Genomic DNA, 15444 nt, shown 5'->3' on the forward strand with positions numbered 1-15444 from the left:
TACTATTGATAATAGTACTTACTATAATGTTTTTTTAAAAACACTATGCAAATCATTAACAACGTCTTAGTCTGGCTGTAATATTTGCATAACATAGAAGAAGACACATAATATACCTTAATTCGTGTGCTGCAGTACAGAAAATAATATTTCCAATTATATAAATGCAGTTTGTTATATAAAAGCAAATGCCCATTAAAATGAGGAGGGGGGTTGTAGAGAGAGACCATTTCAGGGCTCATATTTCCTAATCCTTGCAGCTCTATAAGGGTTTAAGTCTGTGATATAACATTCCTTCATTAAACTTCACATAAAGCAATAGACCTGACTTTCCTGATTATGAGAAAACAGGATTTAAAGGAAACAGGAGAAGACAATTCACCGAAGATTACTGTTACATGTGTTAATCTGAATATAACCCACTAACCATTGTTCTGTTAAACATTTAACAATATGGCTGTAGGTCCAGGATGAAATAGGTTTTATTTCTTTTATTTACATCTTTTTCCCATGGCAAAAGTGATTTTAAACTGTTTTCCTTCAAGCATCAAATAGTTTAATTTTATTCTCTTTCCACTCCATTGTTTTCAAAGTACCTAAATGAAAAATAATAATTCATTGGAGAGGCTGAATAAGTTCTTTCTCAAAATGCTCAGTTCTTTGTTTTTGCAGTTAAAAGTCACTGGGGTGATTAAAGTGTAACATTTTTCTACAATATCAGCTTTTTGAATACCCTCTGATTTTCAGATATCTGACTTAGATCAATGTATATTAATGCCATTTTATTGTATTCCTTTCAACTTGTTCAGGACAATACAGGATACTGTACCAATACAGGACACTGGATACGGTACAAACACTTGATTTGTAGTATACCTAAAAAAATATGAAATCATCTTGTTACTACATATTTATTAGCACCACGGTAAAATTATTTTTATAAAAAGGGCATTTATTTAAAAGTTTTTGCTTCTTAGAGTGAAGCACATATTAAAGCAACAGTACAATGTTCATAAAATATAAGTGTGATGTTGTAACATTTTCTTACATGTTGAAATACTGATATCTGTATGTATACTAAAATAAGAACTTTTAAAATTGTACAAATAGGTACCATAAAATCGACATAGAAATTAGGCGTCTTTCACTGCGACAGGACAGACTTGTTTTTTTCTCTCTAGCATATGTGAGAGTATAATGTATGCCAGGAGAGAAAAAAAAGAAATAAAGAAACCTAAATAACAATAATTATTATAATAAAAAAGGAGATTTACAAGAATCAATAGGCGCAAGTTTGATCCTCAAGAGACATAATTTGCACATTGTACTGTACAGACGTTATATGGATTTAAGCTTGCTTCAGGATAATATTTTTCAAGTTACAAAAAATACACTGCGCTGCAGAAGAGTCCATTATTTAAGGCGATATTTGAGCTCACAGCTTGTTCATTGTGATTGAAAATTTATTTGGTGGGAGTGGGAACTTTGTCTTCTGAATTTAAAAAGAAGAAAAAATGGGAATAGTCCCAGTTTCTTTTTAATCCAACTTCAGGTGAAAGAAAACTCTTAGAATGAAAGGGTACTCCATATGCATGATGGAAGTACTGCAGAAGCGATCAATATCATTCTGTTTTTCTGTTTTTTTCTGTTTCTGTTTGTTCTTTTTATGTAAGGCAACCATTTTTCCTTTGTGAGCTCCTTCACAGTATCAACAATTCCTTTTCCTTTTGCAATTTGAATTCCGCCCACAGCAAGCTTCATTAAAGCCGAGCCTATATTAACCATAATCTTAAAAAGTGACATACTGAACTTTTCTTTGATGTTATCACAATGTCTCAGATTTGTTTGTTACATATCAGTACATCCCACTGAGGTTATTTTTTTCTTCATTTTTACTTATTTTGGCTTCCCCTTAGAAAGTTCAAATTCAGACCCCTTATCAGAATGTAGCATACTACAAGTATACTTAAGAGAAAAAAATTGTTTACTATAAATAGATGAACTAGTAGTATACTTATAGTGAACTAAGACTACGCTTCCTGTAGGGGCACTGAAGGAACCTTCCAGCCGTTAAGAGTCATCGTTATCGGCAGGGTCTTTGGTGCCATAGAGATCAGCAAGCTTCTTGAATCTCGGGCCCCAGCTCTGGAGGTAGTCGTAGTCCAGGTCTGAGTCTGTGGTGGCTGATTCGAGAGAGCTGAGAGAACCAGCAATGGATCCTCGACCTTCATAGCCATAGATCTGGATGGAGTCATAAGGGGGTGCAGTAGGGTCATTGTCTGCGTCAGAGATACGAGTCTTGATAAAATCATCCACATCAACGCTGTTGGGCACAGGTCGCACTCCAGGACGGAGCGGGTACTGCATCTCAGGCTTGATGTCTTTGCGTGGCAAGAAGCCATTGGCACCATCAGGGTTTTGCAACGTCGCAATGTCGAAGGCCTCTGTGTCCTCCTCACCTCCACCCTCATCATCATAGGTGATGATGTTCTCTCGCACGTCCTCCTCCTCAAACACGATGAGAGGCTCCTTCTTCTGTCTCCTCAAAGCCACAAACAAGACTACTATCACTAATAGGAGAGAAAGAAAAATGTTTAAATTAAATTTCAATAATCTCTAGTACCGACATCGGTAAATACTAACGTTAGATAATAATGTTGTATTATGTCAATATATGTTTATGTCTCATACAGTGTTTGTAACAAATAAAAAATGCAAAAGCAGAAAATGAAGCCTGAATCATCTTTCCATTTTCAATTATCACTCCAATGCAGGGGCCACACTCTAACAATGTGCAGAAGGCAGTATTCACACACACACAGGAACCATACAGACAAAATCACAGGACAATATAGAGATGTTAATTAACCTAGACCTTTGTCTCTACACTGTGGAAGGAATGAAACCAAAACTCCCGATGAACATACACATGGCTATGGGGATAAAAAAAATATACAGAAAATGATGTAAACCTCATACAAAAGGCACCCCAAAACAGAATCAAACCTGGGACCCCACAGCTGTAAGGTAGCAATGATGCCCGCTTGCCAAGTCAAAAATTTTTTTTACAACATTAATTTATTTACTTAATTTCTTCCTTTTCCCAGAAAGTTTATTTTAATTATTTAGACAAAATTGCTAAACAGTCACAGGATCACAGCCTATCTTGGCAAGCAAAGACACAAGGCAGAGCACACGCTTGGTGGGAAGCCAGTACATCACAGGGCAGACAGATAACACACATACTGTACCAAGGCTAATTTTCCCAGAAACCAATTAACCTACAAGTATGTCTCTTGGCTGTGGGTGGAAACCAGAACACCTGGAGGAACCCCACATGAACTTGGGGAGAACATACAAACTCCAAGCCGAGAGCACCCCAGGGCTGGAATTGAATCCAGGGCTCCGGCACTGCATGGCAGCAAAATGGGCCCTGGAGTGAGTGGGTGCATGTTTGTGTCTTTGTGTGCCCTGTGATGCACAGGCATCGCATCCAGGGTGTATCTTGCCTTGCACCTGTTTTGTTGGTATGATCCTGTATTGGATGAAGCAGATCAAAAATAGATGGACAAGAAGGGGTTGAATAATTTTGAAAAGCAATATATGTGATTTAAGAATGAAAATAGATATAGAAAATGTTTAACAAATATCACCCAAGATACAAAAAATATGTTGTTCACTACTGTTTCCCAACAAAAATCAAAGGGTCTCTAAAGTTGTTTCTGGGAGTATTGAAGGGATGCTTTGCGCAAGAGCTCAGAGAAATACTAGCATTGTAAAAGGGTGTTCATATTACTTACCTAGCAATATTACAATGCATGCCAGGATTGCAATAAGGGCTCCAGTGCTCAGTCCTGCAGGTAGGATGTGGGGCTCTGCATTGCAAGATAACACTGTTCCATCGCTGTCACATCCACAAACACGGATAGTCAAGGTGTTGGTGCTGCTCAGTGAGGGGTTACCATTGTCAGAGATCTCAATCGGCAGAAGAAAGAGATCCTGTGTCTGTCGGCTGAAGCCTTTACGGCTCAAATAGATGTTTGCTGTGTTATCTAAAAAATAGAGGATATATCAGGTTAGCGTATCCATTCATCAGTGCACATACTGTAGACTGACAAACATGCAATGCCAAAGGTAAACTTAAAAAAATGGCAAAGACTTACAATTTGTGTATATAACAAAATCTTTCCCTCGTTTTCTTTCATTTGTGTGCACGAAATAATGAAATCATTCCTTAATTTTCTTTAATCCGTGAGCATAAAATAATGTTTTCTCTTTGCTTTGTTTTCTTTGTGTCATGGTAGTCACATGCACATAGAAAGTTTCTAAAATGCCAGCATTGTCCCTAACTCCTAATAACAATGCTATCAAACACTAGTTAACACGTTACTGTGTCTTTATATTAGTACAATTAAGGCTAACTATCTGACACTGCTGTAGATTAGGATAATGCATAGAGATAAACTGATTTTTATTTTGGTTTGGGGATGAGTTATTAGGGTACTGTAGCTACTGTAGTCTTGAACTACTAGTTAGGAATGCGCCTCTCTTTCACTGCTAGTGCCACACCTGTCCTTGTGAAGGAAAGAGTTAGAAACTAAATAGGGAACTATTTAGTTATTTCATGCACATTAATTATAAATTGTTCCCTCAATAACTCTTTTATCCTACTGATGACCCCTCCCTGGCTCTGTACATAACAGAACCATAGTAGTTTAAGTTAACTTGGCCTAGCTGTAGTCATTTTTTTCAGTCTCCGTGTTGTGATGCATGTTATCTTGTTTTATACCCTGATTTAAATGTCTGTTAAAATCAAAACACTATTATTTCCTTCTTATTATTATTTTAAATTAATTTTAAGTAATTAAGAGAATTAAGAGACCCAAAGGATAAACCAAAATATCTGTGTGAGACCTAAAATTGTATTTTTTTCCAAAACTTTATGTACATCTGGTATATACCCATCATTTTTCATTATTTGTTTTTCGTCATATCAGGACAAATAAGCTCTTTAAGAGTTTGTCATTCATTTGTTCAATGAGAAAACTAGTGTAAAATGCATACTGCATATAAATCAATCGTTTTCTTTCATTAAAAGTTTAAGGGAATGAATCTTGTATAGCAGTATAAATGCGTTTACGTACTTCTGGTCTCTACATTTTAAATTTCAAATTCTATGCTTAAAATGACTTCTCTTTAAAAATATTGCATAAGATACAGGGTATTAAGAGAATGCACATAATATAATTAATAATGCAGCTATGACAGTGCATAATTACTTTTAGTTATTGCATGATATCAACAAAAGAACATTACTCATTTTGGTGTTCAATGTAAGATGTTTTTACACATTTAGATTAGATGTGAGCTGGACATATTAAGCTAGGGTACAAATCATTTACTAGTACTCTTGGACGCTTATCCTCTTTTAAGTTTTCAAAGGTAAATGTTTTATATTTAACATGCCTTGCTTCTTATTTATTTAAATTTTATTTTCAATTTTTTTTGGTTGAAGGTTGAAGAATTAGTTTTCTGAATATTTTAACATCTTAACAAAGCGTTTTTCATATACTAATAATTTCAAAGCACTACGCTTCGCTCTTATGAAAAAAGATGACAGCTTGTATGAGTCTTGTATCATCCCTAAAGCAGCAGGTGGAGACTTAAAAAATGTTGAAATCAATGTTTTAGTCACTGCTCCCTTGGACATACCAACAAAAGGTAAAAAAAAGAACGCCTATTTTAATTAGAAAGTTTTTAAACTATGCCAACTGATTTGCTGGTAGCAAACCAAAGTTCACGCGCTTGCCAACACCAAATCTGTCATAAAAAACATACACCAAAATATGCATAGAAAACATAGATGGTAAAAGTGAAATTTGCTAATTTAATTCCACTTCCTAATTCCGGTCCTAATCTGTGTGATTATTTCTCTTAAATCAAAATAGATTAAGTAAAATATAAAATTATTTCAACACTTGTACAAAAAAGTCACAGTTCAGAGCAATGTTACACTGACCTCTGTTATTTCTAAGGGTGAAATTCTGGTTGTTACTAGCCTCTGGAGCAATACTGAAACGTAGGTGCTGTCTGATGCTCATTTCATCCTTGTCCACAGCACTGATTGTCTGAATAAGCTTGAGAAAAAAGAAGACAGAACTTATTTAAGCCAACAATATTCATCATTGCAAATGAAAAAAGCTTTATATTACTTTTGTGAGTTGAGTTTGGAAAAATTAAGAGGAAGAGAAACATATCTTACTGTCACTAAAAGAACCCTCCGGTTAAACTTCCGAGTTGTTTATTTCTAGTTATTTGATTCCTTAGAAAATGATTCAATTTACATCTGGAGCAGACATATTACAACCTATTATCTACAGTCATATGTTCAAATCACCTTGAGCGCCTTATTTTAAGATGTTTTATTCTGTGCAGGCATATATTATAAATATGCATTTTTATCTTCATATCAACTATAGAAATAAAGAAAAAAATGAACTAACTTTCTGGTGATAGTTTAAGGTAATGTAAAACATATTTCTTACATCAAAGTTTAATTACTATTGGCTGTATTTAAATGTTTCTAACCCTGGATGTAGTTTACCTTATTTTGCTTACAATGAATGTAGTCTTACCTTACCAGCTGGGGTGTTCTCACAAACAAATGTTTCATACTGGGTGGCAAATTCTGGGGCATTGTCATTAACATCTTTAACCTTAATGGCAACATGAGCTTTGGCTTTTTGTTCAAAGTCATGTGAATCTAGCAAGAAAAAATAAAAATTGTATTTTCTTTGTGACTTTCTTTTGTTTGTGACTTCAAAAGCAAAAACATTCCCACATTGTAATAATAAAATATAATTTAATCAATATCATAGCTTTGTGATAAGAGTTACATGCCATGTAAATACAGTATTATTGCAGATCTCCTTTTATCAAATATTCATGGTGATACCACACGAAGTTGTTTCAGTAACACAAAATAACAAAACTTAATTTTAGATTTCAAAGTTGTTAACAGTAATAAAGAGGTGTCTCATCAACCGTCTTTGTAATTCCTATAAAATGATATGAAGTACACAGATGTAATAAAAATCTGTTGCCACGGAAAGCATTTATGAAGATCACTAAAGATTATTTGATGAATGAAGCTGAAGATATGAATTTAATAATCCCAGATAGTGTAAATAGAGCACATTGGATAACCAATAAAGTTATAAAATGATATCTATTCTCAGAGTATTAAAGTAGCCCTAGTGACAGAAAACAGTAATAGGTTTTCAGACTTCTGTCTTTGTAATCTATAAACTGTGATGTACAATAATTACACTGCATCTAAGCTAGACAAGAATAACCATGTATGGCATATTATATAACAAACGATGAAAAGGAGAACTAGCTTTTGCATTTGTATTAAGTAAGCAGGATATAATACATGTAAAGGTAGGAAATTCTAAAGCAAAACATGATGGTTGAGGAAACCTTTTTTTTTTTACCAATTTATCCACTGAATGATGTTTATTAATTATCTAATGGCTTAAAAGCTACATGGGTAAGTGATGCATATAGTATACTACACTGAAATGCATCACAAATATGCCTAAGTGTTGCTGAATTGCATTTAATGGGTTTAAAGTGAGTTCCCTGCCTGAATTATAGCTTTGCTTGATTTCCTGGCACACTGCCTCTTCTGTTCTTCAAGGTAGTAATCTTAGCAGAAACAATAACACAGAATGATGTGAAAATGCATAATACCAAGTAATTTACAAACGAAGAAATTGTAGATTAGGACATCTTAAATTCCAAAACACTTTAGAGATGCAAAATACTTGTTCATCCTAATTATTAATTATGCATCACTACATTATTGAACTGTTTGAGTATGGTCTTCTGAGAAGTAGTGATATGCTTGTAGGAAATATTTTATTGGGCTTCTCAATACCCCCTAAGGATGAAGCTACAAGAATTGCAACTACACATTCTAGGTACGGATGTATAGAAAGTTGCTCTGTGCATTCTTTAAAGTCATGCAGGCTTTCCATCCTGCAATTATGTTGTAGGATTTTGGAGGGATCGCTTTCCCACAGCTACAGCAAATCACCATGGCTGTTAACAAAACGTTGTGGAAAACCCATTAACTTATTGAAGTCGACAGATCACTCCAAACTGCTAGAATCTGTGCAGATGGAAGCATCACGATTTAAAGTCACTGGCCTATTCCGCAGCAGTTTGCACATCAGCATGCACACTCCCCTTGACTTCTACAGGTTTTCTAGATTTAATCAAAGCAACAATCTCTGAAAAGATGGAAAATTATGCTAAATTAGTTCACTTAGGCTAGTATCTAGCTGATTTAGCTTGTTCAGTTACAATGAAAACCAGCAGACAGAACTGATATATATATACCAGCATATATAACTGATCACAAATATAATCTGTGTTGTGGTACTTCGTATATAAACTAGAATGTAGTTCATTCCACATTTAAAATGTGAGCTTAAACTTTAACATTGTTCCTTCTTATTAATTTTCTTCTATTTTGGGTTACAAGTTTTTAAGTATACATTAGTTCTTTTACAGTTTTGTAATAATAAAAACATGAAGACCTACCAGTTTCAAAGGCTGTAACAGAAATATTGTGCCAAGGCATGAGCTCTCGGTCGAGTGGTCTCGTTGTCCTAATGATACCATCTTCAGAATTAATGCTGAAGTACTTCTCAAGGTCAGTGTGGCGATCAATTAGATAGCTGAGGAGGTAGAGAGTTTGTCACGTGTTGAAAATGTTGTTACCATATTTCAAACTACATGTAAGATTTATGAATTAAGTTTTAAATTTAGTGTTGTACTAAGTCAAGAATAGCAGTAATATTAAGTACTAACATTGAGCGGTAATTAAAAATTAACAGTATAGATAGATAATCATAAGCAAAATCAACTAATTTAATACAGACCTAATGGCTGTATTTAAAGAAATGCTATGTTTCATAATATCCTCTTACTTAATAGGAACTTTGGCAGCATCTGTGTCTTCAGCATGAACACGTCCCACGACTGTGCCAGCAGGAGAGTTTTCTTCTACCTCTAGGATGTAGTTAGGATGTTTGAAAACAGGGGGCTCATTTGCATCCTCCACCTTAACTTTTACAGTTGCTGTATCTTTGTATGGACCGTTGCTCATAAAACGTGGATCCAAGTGTAGATTTGATGCCTCCACCCTAAGGATATAATCCCTTTTGGTCTCATAGTCTACAGGCTGCAAAGACAGATGGAAATGATTAGTTAGTTAGTCTGTGATTGTAAAATTTAGAGCTTGAAGGTATTTCTTCTCAAGATAGCTACAGCTACTAGCTAACACTGTTACAGATGTTAGGGAATACAGGAATAATCTTAAGAGCCTGGTGGTATACTTTTACACAGAGTGAATCTCTATAAAGCAAGAAGATTTGCAAATACTCTGGAAATGCCTATTCCTTCAAAAGACTTTTGTTTAATTAGAAACTGAGTTAAAGGAAAATCAAAATCAAAATGTTAGTCTGTGTATTAGCTTTACTACAACACAACACGGGCATAGTCTCCTTCACTGAAGTCTATCAGAAGGTCAGTGGGTCTGGTGTTTTTTGGAATGAAGAAAGGAGAAATGCAGTGAATGGCAAATGGAGGAAAAAGTAAACTCTTATAGTTAGTAGACTCTAAAAGTGTACTGGCTTAGAAAATTCAATTAATTTAATAAATGTGTGTCAGTGTATAATAGCAAAGCTTTTTGTCTTTAGTGGTGGAGACATTCTTCTCTTATAAACAGGTAAGGCTGATATGTTTCAAAAAAGCCCAACCACCAGTAGTCATGTTTGTCTACGGGAAGCACTTACTATTTCATTTTTCCTACATCAACTAAGCCCGGAAACCAAAGGAATATGGAACTCATAGGCTGCCTTTTCTGTTTTCTTATTTGAAATTTTAATGTCTTCTGACATTCGGATACAGAGAGCTTTTGTTTGCGATTGCAGCAGCATGTTCTTTTGACTAATATTATAAGTTATGCAGAGATCAAAGTAATAGTAAAAGGTAGACCTATCTTTAAAACGTTTTTTGTCTGTTTCTAGAAAGTCAATAAACAAAATAGTAGCACATCTAATTAAACCGGACAAGGTACTAATAAGAAAAGTTAAAAAGACATACATTTATATAATTTCGCTCACTTACTTTTACTTTTAGCATTGAAAAGCATTCACATTTTTTTCAATATCTCTGTTTACTTTCACAAATGGATTTTTCTCAATTGGTATAATTCTTTAAGTTTTATATCCACCCAATTCTTTCCAGTTTTAGTATAACAAATAAAAAAAAATACAAACTCAATTCATTTAATATCTATCACCCAAAAGAAAGACTCAAAAAAGTGACTGAATACTCTTCTGGATCACATAGTCTTTATGTACAAAACAAATTAATTTCTGTCATAAAAAGCACTGAATATATATACAGCTGAATTTAAAAAGGTTTTTATTTATTTTTAGTTGCTTGTAGTATATATTTATGAGATTTAACTTTTATACAAGAAAACAAAAGGTGGTTCAAAGAAGAGACAAATCATTTTCAATAATAAATCCTGTTCCTGCCATTCATGTAATTGCTTGTTCAGTGTTTTCCAATTTAAAAGTCTAGTTGCCTTTCACTTGCAAATTGCGAAGTGAGAATCAAGGTTTAGGAGGGAGGCACTAAAACATGTATTGCCTTGATTTGTGGTGATTTGTTAAGTTTCTTTTCTGTTTCAGTCTTGGTAATAAAGCTGCCAACACTGAAAACAAGTGTGACCCAGTTACTTCATCCAGCAGGTTTAAAGCTGCTTTCTCCCATCTCTTGACAAAAGAGGTCCTCAACAATCCTTTATTTCGGCACCTAATAACTTGTTCCCTGAAACTAATCAGCACCAGATAATATCCACAATAATGTGAGGCCACCTCTTAATATTCACGTGGCACTGTCTGCCTGAAGTTGAAACAGAATACTTGATTAAAACCCCAGCAATTCCGTCAGTAATTTCGACTTTAATTTTCAACATGCTTTGAAGAGCAAAAGGTGATGATTTCCCAAGAGGTATATCAGAGAGGCATTATGTTATTGAGTGTAGCATCTTGGCATCAAAGTGATTGTTGCCAGCATGCTACATTGTCTATGTCATCATCATCATCAGCTGTGGTAGCCTGTACTGAAACAGAGAGTATTGTCTCCAGTGGCATGCCAAGTCCTGCTGTCTATCACATTATTGCTAACAATTTCTCTGCTTCCATTCATTATCAAATTATTTCTCATTCAGTATTTGATTCTTCGCCTATTCTATATATTTTCCAAAATTTAGAAGAAAAAAATATTTTTTATCATACACAACCCACTTTGAAATCATCAATTTTTAATCAGCCTTTGAACCAGTATTGGGATAGATAAGGATCATGCACAATTTTCTTAAAAGCATGTGCTGTCAGAACCATCCATTTCCTCCTCACAATGTAAGATGCCCACAGCTAAATTATCATCATTTGGGTTAGTAATGCAGCTCTAATTGACAAAAATGGTCTCACATAAACCCAGAAAAACATATGGGTCACTCTTAACCTAGCTGATTCATGTTATTCCACAGCACTTAGGGAATTCCTATCATAGTCATCTCATAACATAGTCAAAATTCACAAATTCCAGACTGTAGGGCTCATAACAAACTCGGATATAGAGCCCTTTACTGGTGGAGTCTTGGAAGCTGTCAGTGGTGATTGTTTTATATCACAATGTCCATTTTTATTTATAGTGTGGGAAAAACTATACTACAGTAAATGACCCTTAAAAGGCTTGCAGACAGTGATGCAGACAAGTTCCAACAGGACATAGGCAGAAACATTACCAATTTTAATTTTAATTGGTGTTTTAAGAAGGCTTGAATGGCCCAGACAATTTTTAACAAAAACCTGTTTATCTTTGGAAAAAGTAAAGGTTTATTCCATGCTGAAAAGAGAAGAAAAAAAGCACAATGTTTTGGCTGTGGAGCCTTCTCCAGGTGTCTCACTTTTACTTGTTCCTTTGCAGCCTATGCTTGCTGACACAGCTACCTACTTGAACTGTTTATCTTTGTTTATGTAAGGTAAATTATTTTCTTATAGGGAGAAAATTTTACATTCAAACGAATCAAGCTTAAAACTAAAAAAGGATGTATTCTGTATGGTACCATTAATAGATGTGGACATAATAAAAGAGTGAAAATAAAAGGGGTTGTTATAGATCTTCAACCCAGGGAGGTAGAGAAAAATCTACAAAATAAAAGCATTAAATGAACATAATCCACCAGGTGGCATTGTATCATCTTTTGTGTTGCAGTATGAGTGGACTGAGGCTCATTTTTTCTATACCATGACAGTGCGGCAGCAGAGGCTGAAGCCTGAGAAATTCCTTTACTGAAATATAGAGCCAGTGGTTCTGGATAGAGCAGGGACATCATAAAAAAGTAAAGGAGTATTCCTTTACTTTTTTATGATGCTTATAGCTGCTTCTGTGCATTACCTACTGCTTATAGCTGTAGGGTATGAAGAGCAGCAAGCTGCTGTGATGACCATAGACTGGATCCTTGAAAAATGTCGATGTTTTGAAATTCCTCAAACTCTACATGCATTCAGGTATACATACTAATTCCAGAGTACATCTTAATTTTTGTATGTGGAGGAGTGGTGGTAATGATTTTTCATGGTTTCAGTTTATGATCACAATAACAGACACACATGCATATATCACCGCAATGATAAGCTTCTTTTGTGAGCACATATGGTTCATATACTGTATACTACATTTAAGGAGGTTACTAGATAATCTTTTAAAAATAACACCATCCTAAAATTGTAAAATACTGACAAGACCTGCTTTTGTCATTTACCTTTCTGAGTTTCAGTACAGCCTCCCGAGTCTGGGAATCAGTAGTGATTTCAAAATTGCCAAACTTATCCTCATCAATCAGGCGATATGAAACCAATCCATTCTCTCCCAGATCAGGATCTTTTGCCTTAATTCTGCCCACCTCTTCACCAGGAACTGCATTCTCCGAAACAGACATAGTATATACACCTGGAGAATTGAGATGAGTAAAGGGGATGAGTAATGCTTAGAATTGATTCTTAACAAGTAAGAATCCTTACAATACTGTGCCAGTATCCTAACTGTAATTTCTAATGCCTAAATTGGTCCTATTGTTCTACTTTTCTTTGATCATACAGACTCACAGATTCCGGGATCATGATATATTTCTAAAACTCTAATATGCACTTCATAAATTTGTTGTCTGTTACTTTTTAAGCTTTCAACCTTATTATTTTTAAAGCCAGTATCTAAAAAAGAATGGGATAAAAAAAGATGGATACATTGACACATTAATTCCTGCTAGAGCAGTTGGAGAGGGTGCTTCATACAGTACATACTGTACAGCACCTGTTTATTAGAGCCAATAACAGTACACCTAGCAGAATGGATTCAGACACCTGCTTGCAGCCTGGGCATTGGGAAACCATATGGCTCCGTGCTTTTTTTATTCAGGTGATGAAAGCAACTTACTGTATATTTATTGTACTAAATAGTTGTACAATATTGTCCTAAATAGTTAGTGCCAAAAACTATATCCATGTGCCTATCTGACACCTTGTCTTTTAGATAAGATGGACATTGTCAACCAAACTGCAATTCCACACAGATTCAGTTAAAATGTTTTGTTAAAATTAAATATTTTTCAAAAAGATCACAGGCTGTTTAAAAATGGTGACATAGCTCAGTATCTTTTTTAACTATGCAGTAATAAAACATGTCACCATGATAAATAAATCTGAGACACAGACACTATGAGCAAGATATCACACATATATTTGCAGATTTTTTAAAACAAAAACAATACTTTAGCTACTAACTACTCCTGGTGTTTCAAAAAAGCAATAAAAATAAAATGGTATAATAAATTATACTTTCCATTAACTGTAATATTTATAGACATGTATATAGGTGATGGTAGTGTTTTTATTATTTCAAGAAATAATGATTTAGCACTCTTTTCCTCAAGATTTCCAATAGAAAAAGTACAGCTGAAAAACGTAGGGAAAATGATTTGCTCATAAATCAAGACTAGAATAAATCACTAAAACCCCATCTCAAACATATTCCAATAACTAATTTTTCAGCAGATCTAAGGGAGTTGTTTGAACAATTGCTACTCTTGTAAGCACTGGTACAATGCAGAGTTGCAGTTATTGTACCCAGAAAATGACTTACACATTTTAGTTTGTTGAAGTCAACAGCAGAGAGCTTTTCTGCTGAAATCATGGAAAAAAAACTACCTCTTGGGAGAAAGGCCTCTGCTAGGCATTCAAACACAAAAGAAGGACTGAAAGAAATTGATGAGGGGGATTTTAAAACACTAAAAGAATAAAATATGCCAGCTCAGTATGCACTTTAAGTTCTATATTATGTTTTTAACTAAATAAGTCTTGTAAATATAAAGTATTAGCATTAATTGAACCCTAAGACACATAGTTTATTATATGCATTTCATGAGAAGAAAGAATTATATTATTGCATATTAATCCCCTTGTCTTTGGAGTTTTTAATGGCTATGTTTCTTGTAGTTTGGTTTACATTTAATTTTAAGAAACTGTTTTATCCCTTATGTGTTCTTCCAAATACATGTTAAACATCTATATACCACAAGCTATATTTCTACATGCCTGAAGTCTGCAAAAAATATAAACACTTTTCCTTCAAACCTACATTTCCTCCCAAGGCCTGCAAAACAACATATACAGTAAACAAGCTAGTTGTTTGTACAAGGTAGCATGAGACATCACTCAGCTTCTGGTTTCCTACCATATTGCAGGCAAATGTTCAATTAGAAAACTTCCACAGTCTTTACTTACTCTGAGGAAACTTGGGTGGGTTGTCATTGACATCTGTCAGAGTGATTGTCACTTTTGTTGTCCCTGACAAGCCTCCCATATGTCCACCCATGTCCTTGGCTTGGATAACAACATTGAATTCCTGACGTGCCTCTCTGTCCATGTTGGGGAGTGCTGTCCTGATAATCCCTGGAGAATAAAAACATTCTTAGGAGAGGCACATGACCTTAATCTAACAAACAGCTGGTTTTAGCATGGAAAATGTTAAATGACCTAAGCAGTGGAAGATTATTCTAAAGATTCTACAATTATTTTTTTATTATTATTATTTACCATTATTATTCCTTGACAACTGAGGGTATATAGCATTTTGTAAATGTTTTTCAAGGTTAATTTGGATGTTCAAAATAATTTTGTAATAATTCTTATTTGTATTAATACATAGAAACAAAGCAGTGAGTTTATATTCTGGTTATAGTTTTATATATTTGGAAATATCATTATGCCTCAAGTAAGCTTGTACTCTCCAGAACAC

At 34.5% G+C, this 15444-nt stretch overlaps 1 protein-coding gene across 1 annotated transcript in view; it reads right to left on the reverse strand.

Annotated features, from left to right (window-relative positions):
- Positions 1-767: 767 nt before the first annotated feature.
- The window catches only part of cdh11 (cadherin 11, type 2, OB-cadherin (osteoblast)), a 63350-nt gene continuing 48673 nt past the window's right edge, over positions 768-15444 (reverse strand). Inside the window, exons 5-12 of the mRNA XM_006641367.3 lie at positions 14931-15098; positions 12914-13101; positions 9000-9253; positions 8611-8747; positions 6636-6763; positions 6020-6137; positions 3801-4052; positions 768-2570 (exon numbers count right to left, since the gene is read on the reverse strand). Of these exons, the coding sequence (XP_006641430.1) occupies positions 2071-2570; positions 3801-4052; positions 6020-6137; positions 6636-6763; positions 8611-8747; positions 9000-9253; positions 12914-13101; positions 14931-15098 (1745 nt within the window). The 3' untranslated portion in view covers positions 768-2070. The remainder of the gene's footprint in view (positions 2571-3800; positions 4053-6019; positions 6138-6635; positions 6764-8610; positions 8748-8999; positions 9254-12913; positions 13102-14930; positions 15099-15444) is intronic.

This window comes from Lepisosteus oculatus, chromosome 20 (genome assembly GCF_040954835.1).
Source record: "Lepisosteus oculatus isolate fLepOcu1 chromosome 20, fLepOcu1.hap2, whole genome shotgun sequence".
NCBI classification, from domain to species: domain Eukaryota; kingdom Metazoa; phylum Chordata; class Actinopteri; order Semionotiformes; family Lepisosteidae; genus Lepisosteus; species Lepisosteus oculatus.